Source organism: Stegodyphus dumicola, chromosome 12 (assembly GCF_044657685.1).
Source record: "Stegodyphus dumicola isolate Sdum_Otavi_A_Nest chromosome 12, ASM4465768v1".
NCBI classification, from domain to species: Eukaryota; Metazoa; Arthropoda; class Arachnida; order Araneae; family Eresidae; genus Stegodyphus; species Stegodyphus dumicola.
Genome location: NC_140779.1, coordinates 14,541,260 through 14,557,652, shown reverse-complemented (window position 1 = coordinate 14,557,652; position 16,393 = coordinate 14,541,260). Strand labels below are relative to the sequence as shown.

Sequence of the window (16,393 nt, the reverse complement as noted above, 5' to 3'; positions counted from 1 at the left end):
TGTTAAACATGTTGTAACATTAAAATGTTATATTATTTGAATGCATTAAGGGGGGAAAAATATTTATACTCTATAACATTTTACAATATGTTTTGTTTAAATATAGATAATGTTTTACAGTATATACTATTTTATAACCAGGGGTGTAGAGTTGGAGTCGGAATCAGGCAGATTTTGGGGTAAAAGGAGTCAGAGCTGGAGTCGCTAAACACAGGTCGACTCCGACTCCAGTTTTTATTGGACAGTTTGAATTTAAAATGAATTAAAAATGAATTGAAAAAAAAATTAATGACAAGCAGAGTTATTATTTTTATTTGTGAACTATATACATTAATAAATAGTTATTTTATTTTTTATTGACATATTAATAAATAAATATAAGGGCGGAAGATAGATGTGATAGTTGCCATTAGTGATTAAACTGATTCATTTAGTTACAAATATCACTGATCAATTCAGGTAAGCAGCAATAACAGCAAGAACTCCCAAAATTGATGCTATTCTTAGAAAAGGAGCAGTTATTGAGCAAGCAATACAATAAGGAAGTACATATATGATGATAAAGAGGTTGTTAGAATTAAGAACTTTAGAAGATGTAGATAACCCTAATGTTTCTCTAACAGAAAGACTGTGGAATGATCTTGCAGAATTGGAAACCCTTCTTTCTACATCATATATAGCCACAAAACAGCTGCAGTCTAAAGAACTGACAGGAGGTGAGAATGGAAGAATGTGACATTGTTCTTTCTGAAATGGAAGGTTTATTGCAGAAGAAATCACTTCTTCAATGAAGAACAGAGAAACTAGTTTGCCAGACAATGAGATCTTGCTGGTGAACATGCTGGAACATTCCAAAATTGGAATGTTCTGGAAAGTCATCTCTCATGTACCAGTAAACTCATGCCAGCCTTAATTCTTAAACCCACCTAGTCTTAACACATAACCATTAAAGCTAGCCTGCTGATTTCACATGTACCACTTTTCAAGGCCTATAAGTCAATCCTCCATATTACTACTCAATAATCCGAGTTTTCAGTTTTCAAATGCAGAAAGGCCAAGACACTGTCAATGTAGAAAGCAAAATCATTTATAAAAGTGAGGTATTTCAATTCTTTGTTAATGATGATGATGATTTTGTGGAAGACTTATAGGGAAACAGAAGTGTTTAATAATTACAATATCAAGTGGAATCCATACAATGATACAACAGCAGCATTGAGAGATTAAATTAAAATAAATGAATATTTAGTTTCAAATGATGATATTTAACTTATGCTCTATGACTTGATGCTAAGTGAATTAAAAAAAAAACAATGGCTATACCTGCAAACATTTTTCAGGTTTTCATTTAATAATTCAGGTTTAATTTCCTTGGTGTTTTTTCAGTGTTCACCAAATTTTACCAGAACAGTTGGTCTCTAGTTGTCAATCCCATAATTCATTACCAATAGTATACAACAGGTGCTTGTGAAGCTTCATGATGATAGACATGAATTTAAAGGTTTTTGAATATCACAAGGAAAAAGCGAAATGTTTCAATTAATGGAGTTTTTAAAGAAATGTGAAGAAGCGATAATAAATGGAGATGATATAACAGGAGAATGATGACAATGCCTCAAATCAATTAACTAACAGATGGCAAAATCAGTAAGATGGTTCTAAATCCAGAAAATTTCACTAACCAATGGTGAAGAAAATGACAGAGAGGTTGTTGAAAGTGTAAAAATTCCGACAGTCAATTCAAGAAGAATTTTTGATATGGTAATTACAGGACCTTATGACTGAATAAGAAATTATGTCTACCTATAAAATTAAACAGAAAGTATTAGCACAAGAAACGGAACAACTTACATTGGAAGAAATGCTTAATAAAGAAAACAGATAAATATTGTATTTTTCTTTGTAAATTTTAATTCCCTTGAAGTCATTAAATGCTCCATTATTCACAACAAATATTTTAGATTTTTAATTTTATAATTTCTATACGTCATCTTAATACATTTAACTAATGATCAGAAATTCAGAATCGATGAAGTTACGACGAGTCCGAACCTCGGAATTTGTATTACTAATGTTTATTTATTTTTTAAGAAATAGTGGTTAATTCAAAAAAGATTCATTACTGTCGAATTGTATACAAAAGAAATTAAAAGAAAAATTCATTATCTTAAATTTTAAAGAACATGAATTTTAATAATTATTATTCTAAGATTCGTATATTCAATACAAATTATCTCCTTATCCAAAGCTGCTCATTAACATGTAAAAAAGAGTTTACTTGCATGTAACCTATGATATTTCTGTGCTTATCACATTAAGCAAAAAATATTTTATTTGCATATGACCTAAGACATTTCTTTGCTTATTAAAAACAACTGTCTTACATTAAATTTTAAAATTTATGTAATATTTATTTATGCCTTGAGAAAAATAAACATTATTAAAAATATATGCAATGACTTTTTACCTGACCCCATGGTAATGAATTTGCACACCTTGGATCTTCAGAAGTCAGATCACTTCCAAACCCAGACAAATACTAAAAACAGATTAAAAAAACACACATAAATAAATTGCTGTCAAAGTACAGATTAAAACTGAAACAATGTACAAGCATGCTTTTTCAACAAAATATAAAATTGTTTTGCAAAAAATTAAATAAATGGGTAAATAAAATAAAATTACTCAACCTTTATGATAAAAATATAACATTATTAATACATTAATTTCAGATTATATATAATACTAATATTAATCTTCCCATCTCCATTTCAGTGTTTCCTTTGAGCTGAAGTAGAGTTCATTTTGTGATTTTTCATGCATTTTCTTTCAGAGTGAATAATTTCTCATCCCTGAAGAAATCATATGCAAGACATCATTAGGCAAGTCCCAAATATTGATATCCATGGTAAATATAATATTAATAAAAACACAAGTGACCATTACATCTCTAGACTTTGTATTCTCATTGACAATTCTGAAAAGAAATTCTTTTGCTTTTTTTTAAAAAAAAGGAAACATTGTGATGATTTTAAAAGAAAACATTTACGACTTCATATAATCAATCTCTTAGCAAATTTAGCAAAATTTCTGCCAACAACTGCAGTCCCAATAACAGAACAATACCAATATTTATTCTCGTAAGACACTTACACAAGGTAATAAAATTAGAAATGCATAATCTGTAAATAATCATTCCTAATGGTACTTTTCCGTTTTGCCGGCGCAAATGATAAAGTCGCCAATAATGGTACAACTGATGCCAAACGGAATATCTTCGTTGGTAACTTTTCACGCCTCATTTTCAAAACAAGTCGCAGCCATTTCTTACCAGATTGATTGCTTCTTTGAATACTGGCGTACAATTACATGGAATATTTACAAAGATAATTAAATTTTATGCCCTAAGACCATTTGCGGTAATTAAGTCAATTAGGATGCAATCACACTGCTCACCCGAAGGCGAAAATATAGAAAAGGCAAAATCAAGGGTTAAATTCATCAATTCTAATGAGAATGCACTAGCAAAGTAAAGCACTGCAGTTTTACATAATTTCTGAGTAAGCTATTCGTACGAATTGAAATAATTCTTGCATTTAAACTTGTATTCCAAATTAAGTTTTAGCTTGAAATTAATGTAGATAATTATTGAGAAAATTATATTTTTGTAGCATAATTTATGTAAGATAAGATCACTTGGGGTCACATGATACGAACCAGCGAATCAGGATGTTGAACCGTGATAGCATAGCAAATTCTTAAATTAATGTCTTTTTACACATTTATTGTCTTTATTTATTTGCTTTTTACAAAATTTTAAACCATATTAAAATGTTTATGCCTTCAAAATAGAAAATTCTTAGAACTAACATTTGTTAACATTTTTTTATGTGTATACTGTATGTTGTCGCCAACAAAGTCTGCTTGGCAAGATTTGCGCCGGTGAAACAGAAAAGTACCTTGCTAATTAATTTATTCCATTAACAGTAGAAACAGAAATATAACAATATAGATAAATGTTTTAGATTTAATAAAAAGGAAGAATATACATAATTATTCTATCTTTATGCATTCAAATTAAACATTAGAAATTCCTTAACTTATTTACCTCATTTTCTAATAACAGCTTACATTTTTTCACCTTTATTATTACTTATATCTTACTATAAAAACGTTATTTCTTCCTAAACAGTCATAAACACGTACAGCTCAATACATGATCACTTGAATTGAAATGTTAATTATTTGCACCCAGCAAAACAGCATACAACGCTTACTAACAGAGAACATTTCTGAGTGATCAGAAGAAATCTAATTCTTAGATAACAAGCTTAAAGCCTATTTTACCTTGTCTCTAATAATTAATAATGAAGCTGTTGTGAGATAAAAAGAATTCTACAGTTATTACAATCAGCTCAGGAAGAAAGTTTCGTATTTTTAGATTTTCTATTCCCTTCAAACAGAGGTGCCCAACCTTTTTGTCCCAAAGAGCACATTCTAGAATATCTGAACGATGGCAGGCAGCATTTACTTTTTCAAGGTTAATTTATAGTTGGAGTTAATAATACATGCACATAAAAAGAGAGATCGGTCACATTTCGCTTTGCGCTAGAATCTGTGTTGGACGCAATTTCTATTTCATTAAAAATGAGAAAACTTTCACACAGAATTTTATTAAAAACTAAAACATTTTTATTGTGATTGTGCAGCAGCCAGCACACATTAAACAATCGGCGGGCACCATGATGTCCGTGGGCATAGGTTTGGAAACCCCTTAAACTATGTTTATAAATATATAACATACACATTGAAACAATGATTTTTTTATCATTCGCTGACTTGCTGTTCATATTACTTTGTTTTGAAAATTATTTTTACAGTTACTTAAAAATATTTGCAAGATTTCCTTTTCATTCCTTTAACTAAAATTTATAGCCAACATTACTGCATGTTTCAAGTAAATAAAATACTAATACAGCATACATAAAAATATTCCAGAATAACATTCAGAACTTTTTGAATTCAAGAATGGTGTATGGTGTATTTAATTATGGCAAAGCACACGGGGGCTATCTGCCTAAGGGGGGGATGCCTTTGTGGAGGACTTTCTAAGGGAAACTGGCTCGTATACACGCTACACATGGGGTAAACCACGAAAACACCCATGCAGCCAGCCCGTTTGCGGGATTCGAACCTCGGACCGAACTACCAGTGTTCAGCGACTTTACTGCTCGGCCGCTGAATTCAAGAATGAAAACTATTTATAAACAGAGTTTTTTTAATAGATATCAAGACAGCAATGAGTATACTTCTCAACCAATAGGCTGTGAGGCCAACTTAATCAATTCTCAAATTAAAATCAAACATTTTGGCTTTGGAAAAGACTTAAACTGTCTCTTTAAGATTTTGAATATCTACTTTTTTTAAAAACTTCAGAAAATTTAATTAACGTTGTTACAAAGTATGCATTTTTTATGAGCAAATATTAATTTCAAAGAAATAAAAAGAAGAATTCTTTATTACATCAAATACTATCCTATATGATTTTATTTTTCAAAGATTTTAGTTTCATTTGAAAACTGTAAAATAAAGTTTCCTTTAATATCATAGCTATGGAACAAATGTATGAACAAAGTATTCAAAATACACCAGTGCTTGAAAATGAATAGTAAAATCTAACTTAATTATGCTGCAATAAGCAAAGCTAATAAATAATTTTAAAATAGGTGGATTACTGACTTAAAAGTCCATAGCAGTTGTGTGATAATTTTTTTTAAAAAAAGGTATTTATAATCTATATGTATCTATCTATCTATAGATATATATATATATATAAGTGAAATACCACCGACTCATCATGAGATCTCCGAATCTATACACCCGATTGACTTGAAATTTTGCATAGTTACACATTCCACGATGTATATGTGCATTAAGAACGGATTTTAAATAAACCCTGTCCAAAATAGATTTTTGTTATACAATAGAAGTTTCTCATACATTTGGTTTCCAAATCCAAATTCAGAATTTCCTTTTATTGTTGCCAAAACTAGATATGAAATACAATGTTACCAATGAATGCATTTTCCTTTAAAAATGTTAAATTGGTAAATAACTTGCATCTCTCCAATGAATACAAACAACATTTAAATGATGAGGTTAATAATAACATTTATATTTAATTGTTATCAAGAGTTTCATGAAAATGAATGTTATTATTAAGAGAAATAAATTATTGTGGTGAAAAATAAAAATGTTGTTGTTAATTGCCATACATGAAAAATCAAGGACAAATAATTATAATTAATTAAAAAATTTGATAACAAAGATATTTATTTTCATGAAATGTATACTAACAGTTAAATATATATAAAAATTAGTTTTATGTTGGCAATTTTTCGTGGTGGGGTTTTTCTAATGGGAATCCTGCCACATTAAATAATGGTGATGCATCCGAATACACAGAACCTCGTGGGAGATGTGGAAATCTGTGTACGACAGATTTACTGACTGGCACTATATTTCCTGACTGTAAATTTAAAAAATTTACATTAATTATCAATTCAAAATTAGACATTTCATCCATATAAGAAGTCTAGGTTCACATTCAAATAGATAATGTGCCCAGCAAAGCAAGCAGGTATCAGCTTGTATTCATACATAAGAACAGAATTCCTAATCATTTGCACAAGAGTCCCACAAGAAGCACTTTAAAACACAGGATCACAAGCATTTAATTAATACATTTTCGGGCATAAATGTGAGTGAAAGGCAAATTAGCCAATATATATGTATCAACGGAACCACCTTGGTGCAACTTGGTGATTTTCTACAGATGAAAAAGTAAAAATTATTTATTAGATGCAAGATAGTAATTTTTGTGCCTTGTTTTTTAGAATATTCCCAAACTATTGATTTTTTCCACAAGTTGGTAAAAATTATCAACATATGAAAAAACATACTTTAGCAATTTAAAGTGAAAATTTTAATTATTAAATATGTACCTTTAAAAATAAAAAAAAATTCTTCAAATCTTTCTGTAATTTTTTTTCACTGTTTTCTTTTTAAGTACACAGTGATCTGTTTTCGCCTAAGAAAACATCAGAGAATTGCAGACTCGGTTTCATGCAAACCTTCGCAACAGTGGCTCTATAGGAAAAGCATTTCCTCATTGGCCCCTTTAGAAAGTTTTCAACAAAATTCTGTAATCCTGAAGAAATTTTATTGCAATTTCTTCTACTGCTGGAAAATTCTGAAAGTGCATATTTTAAGACTAAGGGGGGAAATATCCTGATGTGTTTATAAAAAAACCATTGGAACTTGGATTATAACAACAATTAAAAAAAAAAAAAAAATGCATACAAAAATGACAGCATTGCTTGATTAAAGTAATGGTATGAGCATGGTTGCAAGAGTTTGGCACATTCTGAAAATAGGGTACTTCTACAAAAGTGGTTGTGATAACATTGTAGAGACATTAGGTAAATTGGAAAAGCCAGAGATGAAAAATTAGCAAACCGCCTTTGCCGGAAAACGAACCACAGACCTCTGGAATACCGGCCCAGCGTGCAGAACCAGTACACCACGCTAGAAAAGTGGAAGAAATACCTTATAACATGCAATTATGAATTAGCATATACAGCTGAATTTAAAAGTATATAGATTAACAAATTGAACTCTCATTTTGTTTTAAAATAAAATTTCTCAATCAGACAAATTAATGAGCATAGGTTTATTTGTGAATTCATAATATCTATTTATACACATTAGTAACATTTTAAGGTTGGTTGAAGGCACCCTTGAACATATAACTGTTAAAGTATGATTATGTATTTATAACAAGCACTTTGCTTATTATAACACTGCATACCTAGAAAAAGAATTTCATGTTAAAATGAAAATTATACAAATATTGCCCATCATTCATACTATTTACTCAATGTACTGGCATACAACTATTTACTGTATCCTAAAATAAAAATAGCAATGAAAGGAAGACTAAAGATTGATTAAAATTGTAATAAAAATTCTGTATTTTTAACATAATGTTTCTGTTGTCTTTAAAAAACACATATTTTTTTTTTAATTTGCACATTAAAAAAATAGTTCATGTAACAGATATTTAGTCATTTTTATTTTGTATTTTACAACAGTTTTTTAAAAACTAAAATCTTTTTAAATTGCAGCGATTTAAGGATTGCCTGCCATAGCAAATTTGAAGAATTTGAATTTTATATCTGATAAAAGCAGAACAACAGCAGGTAACAATGAAGAATATGTTAAATTAGCTTTCAAACAAAGGGAACAGCAGTAATAATTCATCAAACATTTTCTTTAACATTTAAGCTTTTGCCAAATTAGTAATTTTTTAAGAATTCTTGATTTATGCATTATTTGATAAAAACTAAGTTATATTTAATAAAACTCTTGATAAGGGATGGGGTACTTCAGAGTGATATTTCAAAGTGATTTGTAAACTGTGCCAAATTATCACCTCCGAAAGTTTTCGAAATTCGAAAAGTGATTTCTTAGATCTCTAGACTAACATTTCAAACAAAAATTTTATTATTAAAATATATACAAATTTCCATTTCTTTCTTAAATAAAATTATTATCTTATACTGTCAAAGTCATAAAACTAATTCCTTAAATTGATGTACAAAATTAAAACTGCAGAGAAAAATTTTCAATATTAATAGCTGTAGTTTTTTTTTATTATTATTATTATTATTATTTCGCTTCTTTTTCAAAATAATGTAAGGGGGAAAATGCCAAAATATAAAAAAAAATAAATTATTATTTAAATATAATTAAAAGTAGCAGTATATAGGGACAGATTTGTAAACTGTGCCAAAATTTTATTATTAAAATTTAGATTCTACTTTGAGTTTACACACTAATACAAACAAAAAAATAGAGTAAGAAATTTTCCAATAATGCATACAGCCGTGTATATATTGAATTAGAAATAACTGCGTAAGGTATTTTGACATATGTGATACAAAAAAACACTTATAAATCTAAGGAGGGAATTAGCTTGTCATTAAGAAGTGAACAAAAAAAACTTTTTAAATGACTCAATGGAACATATTAAACATTGTTAAATAGCAGCAACATACTCATGCTTTTGATTTTTGCTTGTAATGTATAGGATATTATGGCTAATTGAAAACAATAGTTCTTCAGAGTACTAAAAAAGTTGAATTAATATTTAATTAACATTGAATTACTATACTGAATTATTAATAATTGTTGTGAAGAAAGTTTTTTTATATGTCCTCTAATTTTATCCATAGGAGACTGATGCACATTCCTATGGACAATTGTTTGTCATATAAAAAATTATCATTTTATTTCCTCCTCAATTAATAAAATTCACTGTTTATTCCTTAAAAGTACTGTTTTAGAATTTAATATTTTGAATATAATGTTCCTCGTCAAATTGGCTTAACACAGCCAATCACATTAACTAAGCTATAAAATTTTCATTACAGAACATCAGCCTTAGGCAAATTTGTATATATTTTATGACCAAATCCTGACTGATCCTTTACCACTGTTTTAATCTCAGTTGCACCAAAAATATTTAAAAATTTTTTCATTTTATAAATTTGTTTACTTTGAAGTCATCTACACTCATTAAAATGTATACACTTCAGTTAAATGGTTTTAATTCCTATCCTGTCCTTTCAAAACAGAAGCCTTATTTCATAACTTTTTGCTTTTCTTTCATGTTCACTTTTATATTTTATTTTGTACATTTAATGGAAATATACTCAAAAAATAGCACAAAATAGTTTTACTCTTCAAAGAAATGAGGTCTGCATCATTCCCTCGAAATACATACAGTTTGTTTCTAAAATCAATAAAACTGAATAAAGCTAAGGTTGATTTTTGGTAATCTAGATTAATTAAAATCTTTTCCCTATTTTGGAACTAAAGTCCAAAATTTGTCATCAGTTTTTACACAGCTTCCCAATAAGCTATAGAAATCAAATTTGTATGCATACTGTTTGTGTATCAAATTACACTGTAGTGAAATTATATTTTCAAAATTCAATATGCACTTCCTTTAATTTAAAGTTAAAATAATTAAAAATGCATGAATCTGTTGTTTGCAACATCAGAAAAAGCAGGAATAAATCTTTTAAGTGAAATTTTTAATATAACTTCAGATTTCTTCCCAAATTTTTGAAAAATCACTCGATTTTTTTAATATTTCATGTGCAATATTTTAAAATTTCAACATCTGCCAGTTTTTTAAAAACTTGATATATATATATATATATATATATATTTTTAAATATGATGTTGAAACAATTCTTCGCATGTGTTTTTGTTTAATGAAAAAACAAAATCTCAGAATTTTATTGTTTGCACTATTGGATAGGACAGGAGAAAAAATTTTTAACCCTTTGCAGTCAACTCTCAGCTACCAAAGCTTTTTACTGTTACAGTCGTATGTCTGCCCTCAGCCACAACAGCAAAGAACCAAACTGATTTTATATTAAGTCAACAAACTTAAAAGCAGACTTCGAAACACTGCAGGCCTTGTCCCATTTGGGCTGTTTGCACCAATGAGATTCGTTTTTTTTTTTTTTTTTTTCCCCAACAAATTTAATCTTGCATATTATGTATTACTGAGGTTTGAGATTTATTTAATTACGGCAAAGCACACTAGGGCATTCTGGCTAAGGGAAGTAATGCCTTCATGGGAGACTTTCTAAGGGAAACTGGCTCCTATACGCATTATGCATTGACCCAAACCATGAAAACACACATGCACCCAGCCTGTTCACCTGGAATTAATCCCAGGTTGGAGCTACCAATGTTAGTGCTTTTACAACTCAGCTACTGGAGGGCTATTATTATATATTACTGTTCATTCAACGAAAATTAAACAATATCTATGTAGAAACCTAATACAACCACAAACAGTTAAAATTTATGCGAGATTTAATATGAGAGATATTCGCTTCAAAATCCAGCTTTTTCAACCATTTTGCATAACAGAATTGTTGAAAGTAAAAGCATAATTATCCACTGCGGAAAAGGGAAAAGGATTGTTCAGTTATATAATTTGATTCATAACGCATCACTGACACCAAAAACTTTTTTAAAAAAAATTTTAAAAAAATAATACGGACACTACAACTTTTTTGTACGGTTTATTAAATTATACACATTTTTTCCTATACCGCGTTTAAACTTATTTCCTTGAATTTCATTAGATATATATTTCTCATTCAATAAATTCAGTTTTCACTTGGAAGGCAAAAATACATAAAAGCTCAAAGCATCTTCATTAAAAATTGTAAAATACAGAAAAACCTAAAACACCACAAAGAATTAAAAATAGTTTTTAAAAAAACTTATTACAATTAAAAACTAGAGTTTCTATGCAAAAAAAGCAATTCGGCTAACGGGTAGGAAGACAAAATTTTCAGTGCATAAAATTTAAACTTAACTTTTGGTCCCACTGAGCAAAAAGATACTGAAGGTGGTGCACCATCCTTAATTCACTATTCTACTAAGAGTTTCAAATCTAAACAATGGTGGCCTCGTTAGACCTGCTGCGACTTAAGCTTCTAAATCGTTGATAATTCTATAGCTGTTGCATGCAGATTACTAAAGGGATAAAAACCTTAACCTGAACATAAGAGTAACATAATTCAATCACTTTTAAAGCAAAAAAATGCATAATTTACCAACATATAAGACTAAAAACACTCAACTTACCAAGCCAGGTAAGAGGATGGGTATACATATATATAGGTCTGATGCAGCTGATTGTAACAAAAAAAAGGAGGTGCATGTTATAGCAGTCCCATACACAAAATTTCTACATTTTATGGCTAACTGTTTTTGAGTAGCGCAAGATACAATCATATGTATATAAAAAACTTGTTTTGACAAAAACAGTCTTTTATTCTGTCCGTATATACAGATGTTACACAAAAAAGTCGTTCAAATGGATTAGAGAGCAGTCAAAATGAATATTTTCACTGAAATATGATATGTGAAATTTTTTGCAATTACAATACTTTTTTTACTTCATATAAGGAAGTAAAAATAAAATTTTTATAAAATACACTTTTATTTATAACTAATTAATAAAATAATTAATGAACTAAAAGAAGAAAAATAATTTAGCATATAATTTCTTGAAAACAAAACATTAAATAACTCTCTTTACAAAATTGAACTATAGTTTTACATCTTAACTAATAAAAGTATGGGGGTCTAAATACAATGCAATAATCAAAAGCATTATCAAAAGTGTAAGTCATTATAAATTTATCAAGATGTTCCACACTTTCATTATTCATGATATAAAATTGTAGATGAATTTTATAAAGAGAATTATATAATTTCTTGCTGCTATTAAATTATATCCCTATTTCATTAATTATTTCATGAGATTTAAAAAAGTTTATTTTATAAATTTTTTAAAATTTTACTTACTTATTTAAGTAAATGAATATGATAATGAATTTAAGATTTCATTTTTAAATGAGATTAAAATCCAAAGAGGGATTTAAAATCTGATAATAAATATAAATATTACAAATAGAACAGGCATTTAATGCAGGAAACTCATCTAATTATTATCAGGCATTGCATATAATATATAAAAGAATACATTAATGTCTTTTCTCTTCTTCAAATTAATACATGGCACAATCCAACCCCCCCCCCTCAATCAAAATATCTGTATTGCTAGTTTCCCAATGAGATGACTTTAGCTCTAAATACCAATCAAATTTAGAGCTAAAGACATCTCAACAGCATTTTATTTTTAAAGATCTTTCAAAATTTTGCAGAAACATAACCAACAATTCTTTTACTGATGATCATGTTATTCAGGTGCATAATAACTGATAGAAAATTATGAAATAAGATGAATGGAGAATTTTGGTTAAATTAGTGATATGTATTCTTAAATAACAGGCAAACATTTTTATCCTTATACTTGAAGAAATAGTAATGAGTGTAAATAAAAAAATAAACTAGCTAAAAAAAATTAAACTATAAATTTCAATGTATACGAATATATGAGGATTGTACATGGAAGTACCAGCAACATAGCCCAGAAAGTTGAAGGACATCGGGGCATACACAAACAGAATATCAGAGCAGACAGGCTGTGCTGTTGTTGATGTGTAGAGTACACAAACTGTCGATTTAGTAGAAAGGGTAGTTGCTGTATGGCACTGAAGCAGCCAGTGTCATTTCTATCGCTCTAAATCATGTTTACAAAAAGTGATCAGTGGTCATGGATTAAAATTGAGGTTGCCCATGGTTAAAATGCATCCCAGTGCTTTAAAAAACTATCTAAAGTCTGTCGTGAGAATGCATTACCACATAGAATGGTTACACAATGGGTCAATGTATTTAGAGCACAGTAGATGAAACTGTGGATTTACATTGAACAGATCAGCCATCCATTCCTCAACATCACATTGACATCATTAGTGGTCTTCTTTATACACAGACCATTGATGGTCTGTTCAAGAATTACTGAATGAAATTGGGCTCAGTCATCAATTAGAGTGATTCATTACTAAAGAAAAGTCTTAACATGTGGAAAACTGCTTTCAGCTGGGTTCCACATCAACTCACTGTTGTACAGAAATGGCACTGGTATGAAATGGCTCGTATCCACTTCGACAGAAACTACAATGATGGAGATGCATTTCTGCAGGGTATTGTCACCATTAATAAGATGTGGGCTCGAGCCTACAAGCCTGAATTAAAGTGTCAGTCTAATGAATGGCATCACCCAGGTCCATCACGTCCACAGAAATTTCATCGGGAACCCAGTCAGGTGAAGGTTATGCTGATTGTGGCATATGACTATGAGGATATCATTCTTATGCATGCTGTGCGTCAAGGAGAAACTGTCAATGCAAGCTACTATTCAATTTCTATAGCAGCATTTGCGGCTGGCTATATGGCACAAATGTCCATTGTGGGACAATCGCCCTACTGTGTTGCATGACAATGCTTGTTGTCATGTTGCACAAGCTGTAAATGATCCTTTGCAATGGTGGTCTTGGGGGGTGTTGGAACACCCCCTGTACTTCCCTGACATGAGTCCTAGTGACCATGACCTCTTCACTCAGCTGAAAGAGCCCCTTTGAGGTAGCTGATTTCCTGATATTCTATCTGTGATCCAAACAGTACAGCAAGGCATCAACAGACAAACCTTGCCACCAGTATCCTACGGTTTTCTGTCATTAGGCAAAAGGTACAAGACTTTGTTCATGATTATACTGAATGAATATAATGAAATTTTGCTTGTACATTCATTAAAAAATGTTTTCCAGGTATGTTGTCATTACTTTATTTAGAACACCTGTACGATCTTTTTCTACAAACACTAGAAAATAATCATATCCATTATATCTGATGAATACGTCCATTGAGAACTGGTTTTCCAAGAAAACAAAAATCATAATTCAATAAGCTGCTATCAGCTGAATGCAAACCAATAAAAATAAAAAAAAAATTTACAACAAAGTATAAGAAGTAATTATGCTACAACCACTAATTCATAAATTTCTTTAAAGGATCAAATCAAAATAATCTTGATAATCAAAATAAAATTATTCATCACAAAATGTGCACTGATAAGTTTATAAATAAGCATTTGTAATTAGGTCCGTAAAATAAGGCTTACCCCATATCAAGTTTATCTTAATTTTTCTTTTTCTTAAAAATTATTATTTTGTTAAAAACAATGTATATACTATAGATAATTATCAAAAAGTTGCTGACTAATTTACTTTTTTAGTTTAACACAAATATACAGTTAATTAAAAATAAATTTTGGTCAACAGGAATTAACAATATATTAATTCTCCATTGCATGTAAAAGGGAATCAAAATTCTATAAATATTCACTTGGCAAACAAAAAAACTACCAATAAATTATCAATAGCACAAATCTGAAATAAAATCAGACAGCTGCAACATTTTATTTTCAATCACCTTCACTTCAGTAGTAGCTGGGCATTCTTGGTCATTGAGAACCCAAACAAGCATAGGTTGATTAGTTTTTGCAGGGATACTTTCTGTCTCAACGTTCGTTGAGTCAAAATTTTGTAGTGATTTTATATGTTTCCTAGTCTGAGAGTGTTTAATGAGTTCACTTTTCCCTGCCACTAGTTCTTGATTACAGGACACACATCGTGCTAAGGTAGGGTCTTCAGGATGGCGGGCTAACCACCCTTTGAATTTATCATCTTCCATCCATTTATCAATAAATTTTTGTTTCCGCCATGGCTTTTCATCTGTTGGTAGTAAACGACCCCTCCATGTTTTCTTTGTAGCTGGTTTCTTTTCTTTATGGCTTCCTCTTCTACTCCTGTCCTTCTCCAAGAGACAAATATCCATACTGAAACCAAATAAAGATGAAATTAATATAATCTAAAAAGGTTAATAAAAATATAACTACAGTTATTAATATAAACAAAAAAGTTTTATTTAACATTCACCCTGATTATAAATTCTAGGAGCTAACGGTGTTTGCTTCATACAAGGTGTCTCAGAAATATTAATAACTGTAGTTATTAATATTTCTTTATAATATATAGTTATTATATTATAAATATAATAACTATATATTATAAAGAAATATTAATAACTACAGTTATTAATATTATATATAGTTATTAATATTTATATATATTTTTATATATAAATATAAAGTATATATTTTTATATATAAATATAAAGTTTTATATATAGTTATTAATATTTATTTGACACATTTCAAAATTATGTTAAAACAGATATAAAATGCATTTCAACATGAGATACCTTTCTGTGCTTAATACACCCAAGTGATATTCAATGCCTGCCCTGGTATTGGCAAGCATCTGATCAGCTGTGGAATAAACAGCAACTGTAATATGTTGCTTCAATTCCTACTACAAGACATCTAACAGACCTAACAAATAACTAAACATTATTTCAAGGGGGGGGAAACCAATGGAATTACATCCAGAGAGCACAGAGGCCAATGTTTATGACCAGCATAACCAATCCATCTGCTAGGAAAATGCTCATTTAGGCAATTACACATACACTTTGCCCAATATGAAGATTGCCATCTTGTTGGAAAACAACATTTTCATATCTGGGGATTAGGAAAAATTTTTAAAGAACAAATAGATGTCAACATTTATACTGTTTTCACAGTAGAAAAGGCCAATCACTTCACTACTTCATACAGCATAGCACCCCACATTAACTTTTGGATAATGGTGCTCCAATGCATTTGAAGGCATACAGTGATTCACTGTCTTATATCTGCCTCTTTCAGGGTGTAACATATTGCCGGTTTCCTAAAACTGTTTCAGACCCCATTTAATTTAATTTGTTGACT

General features: G+C 29.6%; 1 protein-coding gene across 3 annotated transcripts in view; it reads right to left on the bottom strand.

The window, feature by feature from the left end:
• Positions 1-16,393, bottom strand: part of hgo (homogentisate 1,2-dioxygenase) — a 79,852-nt gene that overhangs the window by 46,829 nt on the left and 16,630 nt on the right. For all 3 annotated transcript variants that reach the window (XM_085827488.1, XM_085827487.1, XM_085827489.1), the window contains 2 exons: positions 14,995-15,400; positions 2,468-2,539 (listed from right to left, as the gene is read on the bottom strand). In XM_085827488.1, the coding sequence (XP_085683614.1) occupies positions 2,468-2,539; positions 14,995-15,400 (478 nt within the window). The remainder of the gene's footprint in view (positions 1-2,467; positions 2,540-14,994; positions 15,401-16,393) is intronic.